This window comes from Oncorhynchus mykiss, chromosome 8 (assembly GCF_013265735.2).
Source record: "Oncorhynchus mykiss isolate Arlee chromosome 8, USDA_OmykA_1.1, whole genome shotgun sequence".
NCBI classification, from domain to species: domain Eukaryota; kingdom Metazoa; phylum Chordata; class Actinopteri; order Salmoniformes; family Salmonidae; genus Oncorhynchus; species Oncorhynchus mykiss.
Window position 1 is genome coordinate 50525989 of NC_048572.1, and position 15965 is coordinate 50541953.

Here is a 15965-nt window from a genome sequence, read left to right on the forward strand (position 1 = left end):
GGATTTCATCTCGGTACCTAATGGCAGTCAGGCTACCTCTGGCGAGCACATGGAGGGCTGTGCGGCCCCCCAAAGAAATGCCACCCCACACCATGACTGACCCACCGCCAAACCGGTCATGCTGGAGGATGTTTCAGGCAGCAGAACGTTCTCCACGGCGTCTCCAGACTGTCACGTCTGTCACGTGCTCAGTGTGAACCTGCTTTCATCTGTGAAGAGCACAGGGCGCCAGTGGCGAATTTGCCAATCTTGGTGTTCTCTGGCAAATGCCAAACGTCCTGCACGGTGTTGGGCTGTAAGTACAACCCCCACCTGTGGACATCGGGCCCTCATACCACCCTCATGGAGTCTGTTTCTGACCATTTGAGCAGACACATGCACATTTGTGGCCTGCTGGAGGTCATTTTGCAGGGCTCTGGCAGTGCTCCTCCTGCTCCTCCTTGCACAAAGGCGGAGGTAGCGGTTCTGCTGCTGGGTTGTTGCCCTCCCATCTCCTGATGTACTGACCTGTCTCCTGGTAGCGCCTCCATGCTCTGGACACTACGCTGACAGATGCAGCAAACCTTCTTGCCACAGCTCGCATTGATGTGTCATCCTGGATGAGCTGCACTACCTGAGCCACTTGTGTGGGTTGTAGACTCCGTCTCATGCTACCACTAGAGTGAAAGCACCGCCAGCATTCAAAAGTGACCAAAACATCAGCCAGGAAGCATAGGAACTGAGAAGTGGTCTGTGGTCCCCACCTGCAGAACCACTCCTTTATTGGGGGTGTTAATTGCCTGTAATTTCTACCTGTTGTCTATTCCATTTGCACAACAGCATGTGAAATTTATTGTCAATCAGTGTTGCTTCCTAAGTGGACAGTTTGATTTCACAGAAGTGTGATTGACTTGGAGTTACATTGTGTTGTTTAAGTGTTCCCTTTATTTTTTTTAGCAGTGTATATATGAGTAGAAAGATGAATGTGATTGAAATAACCAGAATTTCCATCAGGATATTTTCCGCTGTTTTTATTTGTCGGCTTTTGGCTTATGTATTTTACTTAGTTGATGATGGAAGTTATAGGCCTCCTGCTGCGTTGGCCTGTAGGCGATCTCTGAGTTCTATGCGCTCATTTCTTTAGCCGCCAATGGACCCACAGTGTATCAATAACCAGGTTTCCATCCAACCTTTTTATGCTAGTAAAGAACATGTCGGATAAAAACACGTCACGTCAGACTGGATGGAAACAGCAAATTTGACAATAACCTTTCCAAATGTCGACAAAACAAAATATGCTAGATGAGGTGGGATCTTTTTGTGTGTCAAATGAATTATGCGAGAAATGGCGGTGGAAATGCTTTTATGCACAAACATTGATATCATAACCATCATACCGAAGTGAACTTGGATTAACGTGATGACATATATTGTGTGGTCCTCGACTCGTGAAAACATGCAGATTATAAGGCAACAGATGAAATAAGTTACGATGAACTTCACAGGGTGGTGAAAGTGCACGGTGATGAGGTTGACGCTCATGTCCAATAAATATCAAGGATCTTATTCTGGTGGCATGATGATCGATGCTTGGCTGCCGTTTGACAAATACAAATAATCTCACTCTTTTGTCCATAATAATCTCATCATGTAGAGTAGCCAACCCGCACTGTATCTGTGAGCTGTTGGCTAGAGAGCATGTGCCAATACCAGAGTGGGCATATTCTCTATATAACCCAACTTTTTTTGTGACATTACCATGAGTAGAGTTGAAAATGCGATTTGAAACCCATTTAACTTGTATTTTTTATTTGGTACATCGGAATTTAGCTAATGAAACAGTATTTCTGTCTGTAATAAAGTCCTTTTGTGGGGATCCAGGCCCACCCATGGCTGCACCCCTGCCTAGTCATGTGAAGTCCATAGATTTGAGCCTAATAAATGTATTTCAATTGACTCATTTCCTTACATGAACTACGTAGTGTATTTTTACACTACATGACCAAAAGTATGTGGACACATTTCCCGTTGAATATCTCATTCCAAAATCATGGGCATTAATATGGAGTTTGGGCATTGTCATGCTGAAACAGGAAAGGGCTTTCCCCAAACTGTTGCCACAAAGTTGGAAGCACAGAATTGTCTAGAATATCGTTGAATGCTGTAGCGTTAAAATTCCCCTTCACTGGAACTAAGGAGCCTAATCCGAACCATGAAAAACAGCCCCAGACCAGTGTTCCTCCTCCACCAAACTTTACGGTTGGCACTATGCATTGGGGCAGCTGGCGTTCTCCTGGCATCCACCAAACCCTGATTTGTCCGTCGGACTGCCAGGTGGTGAAGCGTGATTCATCACTCCAGAGAACGAGTCCAACGGCAGCGAGCTTTACACCACTCCAGCCGATGCTTGGCATTGCACATAGTGATTTTAGGATTTTTGCTAATTTATACAAAATTAAAAACTGAAATATCACATTCATATAAGTATTCAGACCCTTTACTCAGTACTTTGTTGAGGGCACCTATGGCAGCGGTTACAGCCTCGAGTCTTCTTGGGTAAGACGCTATAAGCTTTTTGGGGAGTTTCTCCCATTTTTCTCTATAGATCCTCTCAAGCTCTGTCAGGTTGGATGGGGAGTGTCGCTGCACAGCTATTTTCAGGTCTCTCCAGAGATGGTCAATCGGGTTCAAGTCCGGGCTCTGGCTGGGCCACTCAAGGACATTCAGACTTGTCCCAAAGCCACACCTGCATTGTCTTGGCTGTGTGCTTTTGGTCATTGTCCTGTTGTAAGATGAATCTTCACCCCAGCATGAGGTCCTGAGCGCTCTGGAGCAGGTTTTCATCAAGGATCTCTCTGTACTTTGCTCTGTTCATTGTCTTAATGTTGTATCATTTAATGTGACGACTGCTATTCATCAAATAATGAACTGTTTCTCTAATTACGTGATTAAATTAATCAGGCAACTATTAACTCAGTAACCTGGGGCACCATGGGAAAAGTTTGTTTAATGAGTTACCGTTTCCCAAATGAACTCAAAGAATATCAGAATATTGATTTCATAGCCGTCGCCAATTAATTAACATCTCACCCTGAACGTCGCTTAAGTCGTAAATCTGCACAAACCCGGTTCTCACTAAATCATTCCGAACCACACCAATTGAGATGATTTATTTATTTACTAACAGGCTAAATTATAACATAAGATACACATTCACAAACACACAGTCAAGGCTATTGATTAGAACTTAGTACAGTGAAACAGGACCAACACAATATGACACGTTACACAAGATAGGGATTTAGAGAGAGAGAGTGCACGAGAGAAAAGCACACTTGGATACATTTGTAAACTATGCTTAGTTTAGCCCTAATACCTTGTCTCAAACTGCCGGTCTTATGGGTCAGAATTATATTGGTGTAATTATTTGAAGGTCTCCATTGGGGTATCTCTTCGTGGACTGAGTTCCGCTTAGGAGGTATAGCCGATGGCAGCACCTCCTTCGTTACCGGGTGTAAGTCTCTGATTGTCCACACGATGTCAGTGTCCTTTCTCTTAGTGGTCTGTTCCCTTGCACTTGTTCTGTGAGAGTGGACTTCTGAGGAGGTTAAGGAGGTTAAGTTCTCTGGGGTGTATCTAGTTACGAGGCAAGGTATCTGGATTTTACTCTGATCTAGTTTAGACCACTAAATTCACAGTTCATCCTTACAAAAACATTCTATTTGATCTGGATATTTTCTACACAATGCACAGTATGTAAACATCATGTACATATTATGAAAACTCTTCAAGTTAATGTTTTCGTAATGTCGTCATTTAACTTTAAGTAATATAAAATGACATGCATTTTCATATTCCATCTATCGTTGTTACCACCATTTTGGCTGATGAAATATATTGTCACAAAGTCAATTTTTTGCATGTTACCGTTCTGAGGTAGAGTCTCCATAGGCCCACCATACATTCCAATCCTCTACACTGAGAGGACAAAGGATTCGTCTCCTGCCTTACGATGGGTGTGAGGTGTCATAAACCACCCCCTCCATCAATCCCTCTATACCTCTCCCCCTCTGTGTGAGTGAGAGGTGTCTCTGTAGGACTGTGATCCACGGTAACCTGAACCGAACAGGCCAATCATGACATATTTCCCTCGATCCTGACTATTCTCTCAGTCCCTGCCTTTTACAGAGGAGTGGTTTCCGTCTGACCTCTCCACCATAAAGGCCTTGGTAGAGTGCTGCAGAGATGGTTGTCCTTCTGGAAGCTTCTCCCATCTCTACAGAGGAACTCTGGAGCTCTGTCAGAGTGAACATTGGGTTCTTGGTCACCTCCCTGACCAAGGCCCTTCTCCCCCAATTGCTCAGTTTGGCCGGGCGGCCAGCTCTTGGTGGTTCCAAACGTCTTCCATTTAAAAACAATGGAGGCCACTGTGTTCTTGGGGACATTCAATGCTGCAGAAATGTTTTGGTACTCTTCCCCAGATCTGTACCTTGACACAACCCTGTCTCGGAACTCTACGGACAATTCCTTTTGACCTCATGGCTTGGTTTTTGCTCTTACATGCACTGTCAACTGTGGGACCTTTATATAGACAGGTGTGTGCCTTTCCAAATCATGTCCAATCAATTGAATTTACCACCGGTGGACTCCAAGTTATAGAAACATGTCAAGGATTATCAATGGAAACAGGACACACATGAGCGCAATTTCGAGTCTCATAGCAAAGGGTCTGAATATTTATGTATGGTGGCCAATGTAAATATGGTGGCCAATGTAAAATATGGTGGCCAGCGCATGTCCAGGCCCGTCTGAAGTTTGCCAATGACCATCTGGATGATCCAGAGGAGTAATGGGTGAAGGTCATGTGGTCCGATGAGACAAAAATAGAGCTTTTTGGTCTAAACTCCACTCGCCGTGCTTGGAGGAAGAAGAAGGAAGAGTACAACCCCAAGAACACCATCCCAACCGTGAAGCATGGCGGTGGAAACATCATTCTTTGGGGATGCTTTTCTGCAAAGGGGACAGAACGACTGCACCGTATTGAGGGGAGGATGGATGGGGCCATGTATCGCAAGATCTTGGCCAACAACCTCCTTCCCTCAGTAAGAGCATTGAAGATGGGTCGTGGCTGGGTCTTCCAGCATGACAACGACCCGAAACACACAGCCAGGGCAACTAAGGAGTGGCTCCGTAAGAAGCATCTCAAGGTCCTGGAGTGGCCTAGCCAGTCTCCAGACCTGAACCCAATATAAAATCTTTGGAGGGAGCTCAAAGTCCGTATTGCCCAGCGACAGCCCCGAAACCTGAAGGATCTGGAGAAGGTCTGTATGGAGGAGTGGGCCAAAATCCCTGCTGCAGTGTGTGCAAACCTGGTCAAGAACTACAGGAAACGTATGATCTCTGTAATTGCAAACAAAGGTTTCTGTACCAAATATTAAGTTCTGCTTTTCTGATGTATCAAATACTTATGTCGTGCAATAAAATGCAAATTAATTACTTAAAAATCATACAATGTGATTTTCTGGATTTTTGTTTTAGATTCCGTCTCTCACAGTTGAAGTGAACCTATGATAAAAATTACAGACTTCTACATGCTTTGTAAGTAGGAAAACCTGTAAAATCGGCAGTGTATCAAATACTTGTTCTCCCCACTGTGTGTGTGTGTGTGTGTGTGTATGTATATGTGTGTGTATATATATATATATATATATATATATATTACTTATTTTCCACCATAATTTGCAAATAAATTCATAAATAATCCTACAAGTTTTCTCATTTTGTCTGTCATAGTTGAAGTGTACCTATGATGAAAATTACAGGCCTCATCTTTTTAAGTGGGAGAACTTGCACAATTGGTGGCTGACTAAATACTTTTTTGCCCCACTGTGTGTGTGTGTGTGTGTGTGTGTATGAAACAACCCGTCTCCATGCAAAGTGATTGTATTGTAAATACAAAATCCTAAAAGTGAAGTCCTCAAGCTAATAACTATTGCAAACACATTACAATAGAGTTTTAAGAGCTGAGTTTGAGTGACAGACAATTGAAGTGGTTCATTGTTGTATGACCAGCAGACATTGAGTCAATATTGACCCCCCCCCCCCCCCCCCACACACACACACACACACAGATATTAGCATTACCACAGGACTGATACTTAAATCCCATGATAATGAACTCTATTTAGGTCTTATTCAAGCAAAATATTAAATTATAAGTGTGTACATCAAAGTATGTGTGTGTGTTTCCTCGCAGGTATGCATTTGTCCATGCACATGTATGTGTACAGTGCCGCACTGACATCCAGTGTTTCTCTCGTCTCTCTTCTGTGTTTTTAGGAGGTCACCGGCCGCCCCACAGTCTCCTGTAACCAGAGTCTGTCTGTCAGGTGAGCTCTTTGATAAACTCAACCAATCCCCTTAGTCACATTACGCTGAGTTCACATTCAAAGTATGAGTATGCATTATTAGGCTTGCTATAACCATTCATAACAGCTTGTTTCTGTTTATAGCAGTCTGCGAATGCTCAAAAGGCTATAATGCATTCATTCATAATGCACTATGTCTTTGTAATGCATAACACACAGCTGGTCATAAAAAGTGTCAATTTTTCCACCAAAGACACACAGACAGGGAGACCTACAGATGAATAGACAGAGCCAAAGGGGTAGGGGTGGAATATAATTAAGCAATAAGGCACAAGGGGTGTGGTATATGGCCAATATACCACGGCTAAGGGCTGTTCTCGGGCACGGCGCATCGCGGAGTGCCTGGACACAGCCCTTAGCTGTGGTATATTGGCCATATATCACAAACCCCTGAGGTGCCTTATTGCTATTATAAACTGACATGTTATTTAAGTGTCAGCCATTGTAACCATTTAAAGCTAGTTAGTGCTAGTTTGACCACCAAAGGGCATATTTGAGAAGCATTTGATAGCCTTCAATGTTGGCAGTACTAGAGAATTTAAAACCTTTTTTTTGTAAGAACATAGTATATGGGACTGATTCTAAAGAAATGTTGCTTAATAATTTGATTGTGTTTCTATTCCAATAAAATCAAAAAACCCGCTGTACAATGTGATGGTCGGGAGTAGGCTACAGTACTAAGAGCATAACATTACTACACCTGTCACACCCTGACCATAGTTTGCTTTGTATGTTTCTATGTTTTGGTTGGTCAGGGTGTGAGCTGGGTGGGCATTCTATGTTACATGTCTAGTTTGTCTAGTTCTATGTTTGGCCTGATATGGTTCTCTATCAGAGGCAGGTGTTTGTCATTGTCTCTGATTGGGAACCATATTTAGGTAGCCTGTTTGGTGTTGGGTTTTGTGGGTGATTGCCCTTAGTGTCCTTATGTCCTTTTCATATCGTGTGTATGTGCACCAGTATTAGGCTGTTTGGTGTTGGGTTTTGTGGGTGATTGCCCTTAGTGTCCTTATGTCCTTTTCATATCGTGTGTATGTGCACCAGTATTAGGCTGTTTGGTGTTGGGTTTTGTGGGTGATTGCCCTTAGTGTCCTTATGTCCTTTTCATATCGTGTGTATGTGCACCAGTATTAGGCTGTTTGGTGTTGGGTTTTGTGGGTGATTGCCCTTAGTGTCCTTATGTCCTTTTCATATCGTGTGTATGTGCACCAGTATTAGGCTGTTTGGTGTTGGGTTTTGTGGGTGATTGCCCTTAGTGTCCTTATGTCCTTTTCATATCGTGTGTATGTGCACCAGTATTAGGCTGTTTCGGTTTTCGTTACGTTTATTGTTTTGTAGTTTTTGTGTTGGATTCGTGTTGCTTCAGTTTCATTAAACATGGATCGCAATAGCCACGCCGCATTTTGGTCTGACTCTCTTTCCCATACAGAAAACCGTGACAACACCCTAATTGTATAATTGTAGTCTAACCAATACCCAAATGGAGATTCAGTGAAAAATAAAAATCTCATTGATTTATCAAGACCAGTCCCCATGCTTGTCTCAGAGCAGCGCAAAACGGTGCTAAAATAGTTGACCACAGCGGGTAGGCTATTGCTTCAAATCCTACTGGCTCTAACTTCAATATGCTCTTTAAATAAACAAGACCTACACCACTTCTAACAGCACATTACTCAACACTAGTGAGACTCATGTCGCCAACGATAGGCCTACAGTATATCGCAAAATATTTTTTTCAATGACGTGACCGCCAATATTTACATATGGGTCTCCCGTTGGTGGCCGGCATGGGTATCAAACCTGCATCTGTAGCAACGCGTTTTGCACTGCGATGCAGTTTCTTAGACTGCTGCGCCAATCGGGAGGGCTATTATAATACTGTCCATGGTGTCCATATCACGTTTCAGGTAAGACCCAAATGCAGACTGTGTTGAAGTAACAATGTTTATTACAGAAACAGGGGCCGGCAACGGGCATGTCAAGGCAGGCAGGGGTCGATAATCCAGAGAAGGGGCAAAGGTACAGGACGGCAGGCAGGGTCAGGGGCAGGCAGATTGGTCAGACAGGCGGGCTCAGAGTCAGGACAGGCAAGGGTCAAAACCAGGAGGGCGAGAAAAAGAGAGACTGGGAAAAGCAGGAACTGAGACAAACCACTGGTTGACTTGACAAACAAGACCAACAGACAAACAGAGAACATAGGTATAAGTACCCAGGGGATAATGGGGAAAATGTGCAACACCTGGAGGGGGATGGAGACAAGCACAAGGACAGGTGAAACAGATCAGGGAGTGACAGTTCAGGTCAGGATAACGAATTTTTTTTTTATTAAAGACTATCAGAAAGAATATTAGTACTTATTTATTTTGATTCAAAGCCATGAATGAGTGAGTCACTCAGCTTTATGTAGGTGCCGGGCTATATGATTGTGCCATCAACTTGATAATATATAACGATATTTGAGGTTTTCATTTTCAAAAAAACAAAAGTGAGCGATTGTAATCTGAATAAATGCCAAAATAATATTTGTAAAGGCCAGAACATTTATTTCTGGTTTGAGGGAGAGAAACGCTGGGCCAATTGTGTGTCGCCCTATGGGACTCCCAATCACGGTCAGATGGGATACATAATAATAATAATATTTTTTGTTGTATTTATTTTGTCTCTTCTGGTGGATCAAATTTAAAATGCAACCATTCACAGCCGGTTGTGATACAGCCAACCTAACTAAGAAATACATTTGACGACAGAATTCTCCCCCTACCCTCCTTCTAGGCAAGTCTATTGTCCAGCTACCTGCTATTGGCCATAATGGTACTGTACAATGTGACCGTGTGTGTTTGAAAGAGTATTTTCCAGTAAGCAACAATTTTACCTTTTATTAGACAGCTTTGTTCCAATATTTCTGTAATTCAATGATATTTATTCACATTGTATTTCATTATGGATCCATAACTAAATAAACATCTGCATTTTGAAAGAGTATTTTTATCAATATTTTATTAACGAAAGCATAAAGATGCTGATGAAGAAATACAGTACTGTACAGTATATGCTTTATCCAACATTTTGCGGTTGCATGACGTCGTCCACACACAGCTTTATGTAGGTGCCGAGGCTATATGACTGTGCCATCAACTTGATTATTTAGCAGACATCACTTGCTTAAATTCAGTCAACACATATCTTAAGAATAACATGGAATATAATTGAACATTTTAGTTTCTCCATGCTTGCCTCGGAGCAGCGCAAAACGGTGCTGAAATAGTTGTCCACAGCAGGTAGGCTATATATATAACGATGTTTTGGAGATTATTCAGTTTTCAAAAAAATGACAGTGAACAATTGTAATCTGAATAAAGGCCAAAATAATATTTATAAAGGCCAAAATATAGGTCTGCTAATAATAGCCATATTGGCGCTGTACAACGTGAAAGTATTTTCCTGTAAGCAACAATTTGTCTACCTTTTGTTTGTTCCAATATCTCTGTAATTCAGTGATATTTATTCCCATAGTAATTCGTTACGGATCCGTAACTAAATAAACATCTGCATTTTGAAAGAGTATTTTTATCATTATTTTATTAACAAAAGCATAAAATGCTGATTAAGAAATACAGTACTGTACAGAAATACAGTACTGCTTTTACATTTGGATAATAAATAATGTTTATTAGGCTACTGTGCAGTCTGACAAGTAAACATAGCCTACAGTACATACTGTAATAAACATGGGAAAGGGCCTAATTCCTCACATAAGGGAGGACAAGCCATGTCCAGACTTTCTCAGTAACCTGAAGTACTCATTAACTCTATCTTGAATTTTTCTTGGGGTTGCTTCAGTCATGGACAGAACTTCTGAGACACAGTATTAATGATGAACACCCGGAGCTTCACTAGTAAGCAACATTTGCCTCGGGACCCATCCCAGTTGGTATTCTAAGCCCACTCATGGTATCGCTCTTCGGTTACACATCCTTGGAATAGCAGAACAGCATAACGGTCTGAACGGCCCATGCTGTGCCTGGTGAGCAGTTGGTCATGTTCTGTTGTCAGAAGAGGAATGGAAATGTCAGGGTGAACCGACGACATGACGAACCCGCCCACGTATGTTGACTCTGAATGTCAGAGGTGGAGTTCCAGAGCTCACAGGTGTGCCTGGCATGGATTGTGACTCCCATCTCATTCCTCGCCCTCTTCAACGTGTCGTTCTCCGCCTGACTCTCCACCAATGCCGCCAGACTCTGGACCAATGCATCAGCTGTTGCCCGTATCTCTGCCCTCAGATAATGTTTCTCTTTCTGCTGGTCTGCCTTCAATGACTCAATCTCAGTCTTCAAAGTTTGAATCTGATTCATGTGCACCTTCATCAGATGAGCAGAATGGTGCCGCACTGAGCCCCCATCGATTACAGTGGCCTATGATAGAAACCGTAGATCAACTAAGAATTAAAAGTGACTCCAACACACATGCTGCGTACACATTTTAAGAATCTAGTAAAGCTGACCGCTTTCTTGGCAACCATGCGTTTTTTTTCTCGGTGCGGACCGTTGTCCAGCCCTTTGTCCACTGATCTCCACGGATGGTTGTCGGCATGGTTGTATGCTCTGCATAAACACATTCACGTTTTTAGTACACAATAATTACTATTTTTTTATTTCAAATGTGATTCAACCTTTATTTAATTATGGATTTTATACACAGTATGCCTACACATTGCTAGGCTATATCATTTTTAAAAAAGAGGAAAATGCACTGGAAGAAATACTTTTGGTGATCCTCTCAGCTCCGGCTCATTTTCAAGTCCTCTCGGGGTTACGGTCTTAACCCTGGAATGGGCAGCACCATAGAAAGAAGCTGGCTTGATGAAAACAATGTCCATTTCGTCTGTTCTCTTTGGTCACAGTGTCTTTTTTTTTCTTTTTTTTTTAGATAAACAGCTTGTTTTTGAATGATAACTGTGTTTTGGGTGGAGTTTGGGGCGGGGTGAGGAGTACTGGAAAGGTGTGACTTACAGCTTTACAATAGGCCTATTGTAAAGCTGTAAGTCACACCTTATACCGCAGATCGCCGATTGTCCTCACTTTGATTATGCTGTAACAACATACTGTAGCACCAAGATATCTATTCATTTCAGTGAGCAGATTAGGGCTTTCAGAAGGAACGGAAAATCTACTGGAGACATTTCAAAAATACTGATAGACTTGGATTTTTGTCATGGACCGTACTATTCGCAAATGTAACGCTTTAGAGTACTTAAGCATTGAATACATTGCAAGTAGGGGGATGCTCAAACCTGACTTAACTGACTTGCCTAGTTAAAGGTAAAATAAATTTAAAAAACTATTGTAAATAAAAACTCAACATCTTGTTTACATTCTTTATTGTAACCACAATGTCAAATAATTTGTATCTCCCTTTTCCAGTTACTTTTAGAGTTTGGGATTTACAAATGTGTGCTTTTCATGTCATTTTTTCATAAATCCGAACTGGATTTAAATTTTGACTGACGCCTTTAGTGAGAGGTTTAATATTTAATAATATCTGCCCTCCAAATTCATATCTAAGGGGCATTTTTCATGCCATTATTAGTTACATTGTTTTAGTTTGAACGTGCAGACTGGCACTAAGAACGGTGGGGACGTTTCCCTAGTCCTTTCCCCATGGGCTAGGTCCGTCTTCTGTGTGCAGCTCTGCGGCCCATCCCGTGCCCCCTGCCCAAGTGCCTTGAACCTCACGCGCCCACCGCTATTTCAGTGGATACAGCTGGAGAACTGCAAGGCAATCCCGTTGTGCTCCACTCGGAAGCCATGACCGATATAGTCAGTCATAGACTGTTCTCTCTACTACTGCATGGCAAGCGGTACCGGAGTGCCAAGTTTAGGACAAAAAGGCTTCTCAACAGTTTTTACCCCCAAGCCATAAGACTCCTGAACAGGTAATCAAATGGCTACCCGGACTATCTGTATTGTGTGCCCCCCCCACCCCTCTTTTACACTGCTGCTACTCTCTGTTTATCATATATGCATAGTGACTTTAACTATACATTCATGTGTGTACTACCTCAATTGGTCCAACCAACCAGTGCTCCCACACATTGGCTAACCGGGCTATCTGCATTGTGTCCCGCCACCCGCCAATCCCTCTTTTACGCTACTGCTACTCTCTGTTCATCATATACGCATAGTCACTTTAACCATATCTACATGTACATACTACCTCAATCAGCCCGACTAACCGGTGCCTGTATGTAGCCTCGCTACTGTATATAGCCTCGCTACTGTTATTTTTCACTGTCTTTTTACTGTTGTTTTTATTTCTTTACTTACCTATTATTCACCTAATGCATTTTTTGCACTATTGTTTTGAGCCTGTAAGAAAGCATTTCCCTGTAAGGTCTACTACACCTGTGTGTGTGTGTGTAAATGACAAATAAACTTTGATTTGAGAATATCCAAGGGGATTTTATATCATTCTAAATTAATAATAATCGCTTTGTTTAAAAAATAACAATATTTTGGAGATGATTTCATTTTCAAATAATGTAAAATGAGGGCGAAAAATGCCATTCTTGAACATGGGGTGAGACATTGTTAATAATTTGTAAATAAAGCCAGATTGTTTTTAGAGGGAGAGAAACCAAAAACCTACAGTCTTGTCATGGGTCTCCCAGTCGAGGCCGGCACGGGTATTGAACCAGCATCTGTATCACAGCTTGCACTGCGAAGCAGTGTCTTAGACCTCTGCGTCACTCAGGCGCTGTACAACGTGACCGGTCGGGAGTAGGCTACAGTACCACAGTAAGAGCAAAATAATCCTAACATTTCCACATCCTAATTGTAGTCTAAGTTTTTCTTAAAATAAAAACCTTAGTGTAACAACAGTTTTAGTAAGTAATACTGAAGTCGTGCACAATTATCAGTTTCTATTTAGGTTTATGTCGCCAATTCATTGTCAGTTAGAGACACAGTAGCACCTTGGGACCCAAAAGCATAATCAGTGCTCTAACTCCCCCTTGCGCTGGTCTGGAGCAATGTAGTAGTGATGCAGGGTACCGTACTAAACCACAAATGACCTCTAAGTCCCGCAGCATAATCGAAAATATTTTAGTGTAGCAACCACTGTACAAAGAACTATCAATAGAAAACAGGTCAAACGAAACGAAGTGCAGCTAGTTTGCTTTTTTTCCAGCTTCAGTTTGAAGTGATTGTGTTAGCTGTGTTGTTGGCTCTGAACAACAGTGTCCTGACAAGAGAGCCCATTTTCTATGCCAGTCGAAATTGTGCATCATTAGCTCATTGTTATGGATGTATCCAAATAGATGTCACTAGAAAACGGCTTAAATGCAAATGCAGCTATTTTGCTGTTATTCTTGCTGCACTATTTGACATAATTGTAAGTTAGCCGTAGTTGGCTAGCTAGCAAACAAGGGATAAGAGCGCTGGGTCACATCTCTGGAAACTGAACCGATAGAACAAACGACCAGCCGGCTTGGGGAGCAACCCTAAATTTGTGTAGGGACTATATCTTGTGGAAGGATGGCTCAATAGAACCAATTGAATCATTTCAAAATGCAAACTCTGCCCATCTGACACTCCAGACTGGTTTAAGCAAATGTTAATTTGAAAGAAAACAACAAAACTATTTGAACCCAGGTGTGCTCCCCTTACAGCTGAAGGGTGCAATGATGCCATTATCATCATCACAGGAAATGAACCTTGACGACTAAACAACAACATTTAAAAAAAAACATCATTTTCACTGATGTCGCAATCAGAGAACGATGAGATAGAAAGAATCTGAAAAAGATAGGCGAAGAGGCTTCTCCAGACATCCCAGATTGATATCAGGTGGAGGATGGAAGGAATGAAGGAGAAGGGGTGGATTCCTTTTTCGCGGGTCCGTCCAAGTTCACTAACGTCAGGATGACCTGCATAAGGGCCCTCGGGCACTTCCTGTCACCACAAGTGTAGACTTGCAGGGAAGAAAATACAAGACGATTGAGGAGTTTTGCATTGTCCTTCCCGCACGTGCACATGCAGAGGCAGGAACACATACAAACACCCCAACTTTGTGGGAAATGGACTGAAAGAGCATACAGTAAATAAAATAAATACAACGATGTAAGTACAGATAATGTGCACATACAAAAATGAAAGCTGACTGTATGTATGACACACACATGCACACCAACACTGTTTAAGACTAGCAAGGACACAATCAAATCTATCTAGTTGCGTTTAGAATACATTCACTGTTGTGCTCCTCTCCAAATGTTGGTGATTGGCACATTTTACACTCCATGAAATCTGCATCCGTCACTCTTCAAACCTCTACTTAAATGCCTTTTTAAGTACTCAACAGATGACATCAACCTAAATAACGAGTCATTGTTAATACTGATTTGAACCATAACAATGAACAAACGTGCCAATAGGAAAGAAAACCTCACATCCTCCCATTTCTATCCAGCTCTTTGTCTTCTGTTTGTCAAAGCCAATAGAATTTCCATGACAGGAAACGGGAGAAGGAAGGGAGAACAGATTTTTCCTGTTTTGCGTCTGTGTTTTGTTAGACGAGACTAGTCTTTCATTTAAGATCAACGTCATGGGGGGAAAAGGATACCTGCGTTTTTCCGGTATTTGCTCAGTTGCATATCACTGCACGATGCATTAAAGGAACCCTTGAGAGAGAGAGAGAGAGAGAGAGCGGGAGCAGGTGCTGGAGTAAAGATGGCGTAATGAATAGATGGGCATGTGTTGAAAGAGAGCTGGAGTAGAAAAGAAAGATGACGAGACCGAGAGGGAGAGAGAAAATAATGGAGGAAGACAACAGAAATGTGACCTTCCTGAGACTGCATGAGGCCAGCGGAAACCAGGCTCTCACCACAATAAACAAGTGGACAGCCAGAAAGAAAGAGAACCATGCCAAATGAAATAAACAGGAGAGAGAGAGACCGGTCCGGTGTCACAAGGTTAAAGAGTGGAAGAGAGATGGAGGAGGCCCAATCCAAATTAGAACAGTAGCATCACTGCGTCACTGGGTGCTAGTTTACAATGTTGCCATTACGAGGTAATGCGAGTCGATTGTGAAAACATTCAAAACCATCTTTCATGTCTGCATGTGATTTCTGAGTTGATGCTTCATGCCGAATCTTGGCCCCATCCCACCAAGCCGCTCATATCAACAACACTGTATTAGATCAGAGGATTTTTCTGTGTGTATTAGTGCATTGGCGTCTTGATAAATGCCATTTTGTTTCAGGGAAATACGCAGTTCTGACGTCTTTGGCGGTCAACGATCGGTATTCTGTAATTCATCTTTAAAGGCTATCGCTGGGCGTCACAACATGTAAACTAGTAAGGGGATACATGGCTGGTGGTTGGCTCTGAAAGCATGAAAGGGGATTGTGGCTAGATGACTTGTTAATCTTCTTTTAGAGGGGATGTAGCGTTTTAACTGACTCCCTTTGAGCAGCCTCTCAGAAAATGTATGTTTACTGTACCAGTGAATGTATGAATGGGACCGTTATGGATGTTTATACAGTGTATCTGTCCTTCT

General features: G+C 42.2%; 1 protein-coding gene across 3 annotated transcripts in view; it reads left to right on the forward strand.

Moving 5' to 3' along the window:
* The window catches only part of LOC110530023 (cAMP-specific 3',5'-cyclic phosphodiesterase 4B), a 135158-nt gene that overhangs the window by 82285 nt on the left and 36908 nt on the right, over nucleotides 1-15965 (forward strand). For all 3 annotated transcript variants that reach the window (XM_036985564.1, XM_036985565.1, XM_036985566.1), the window contains one exon: nucleotides 6319-6368. In XM_036985564.1, coding sequence (XP_036841459.1) covers nucleotides 6319-6368 — 50 coding nt within the window. The remainder of the gene's footprint in view (nucleotides 1-6318; nucleotides 6369-15965) is intronic.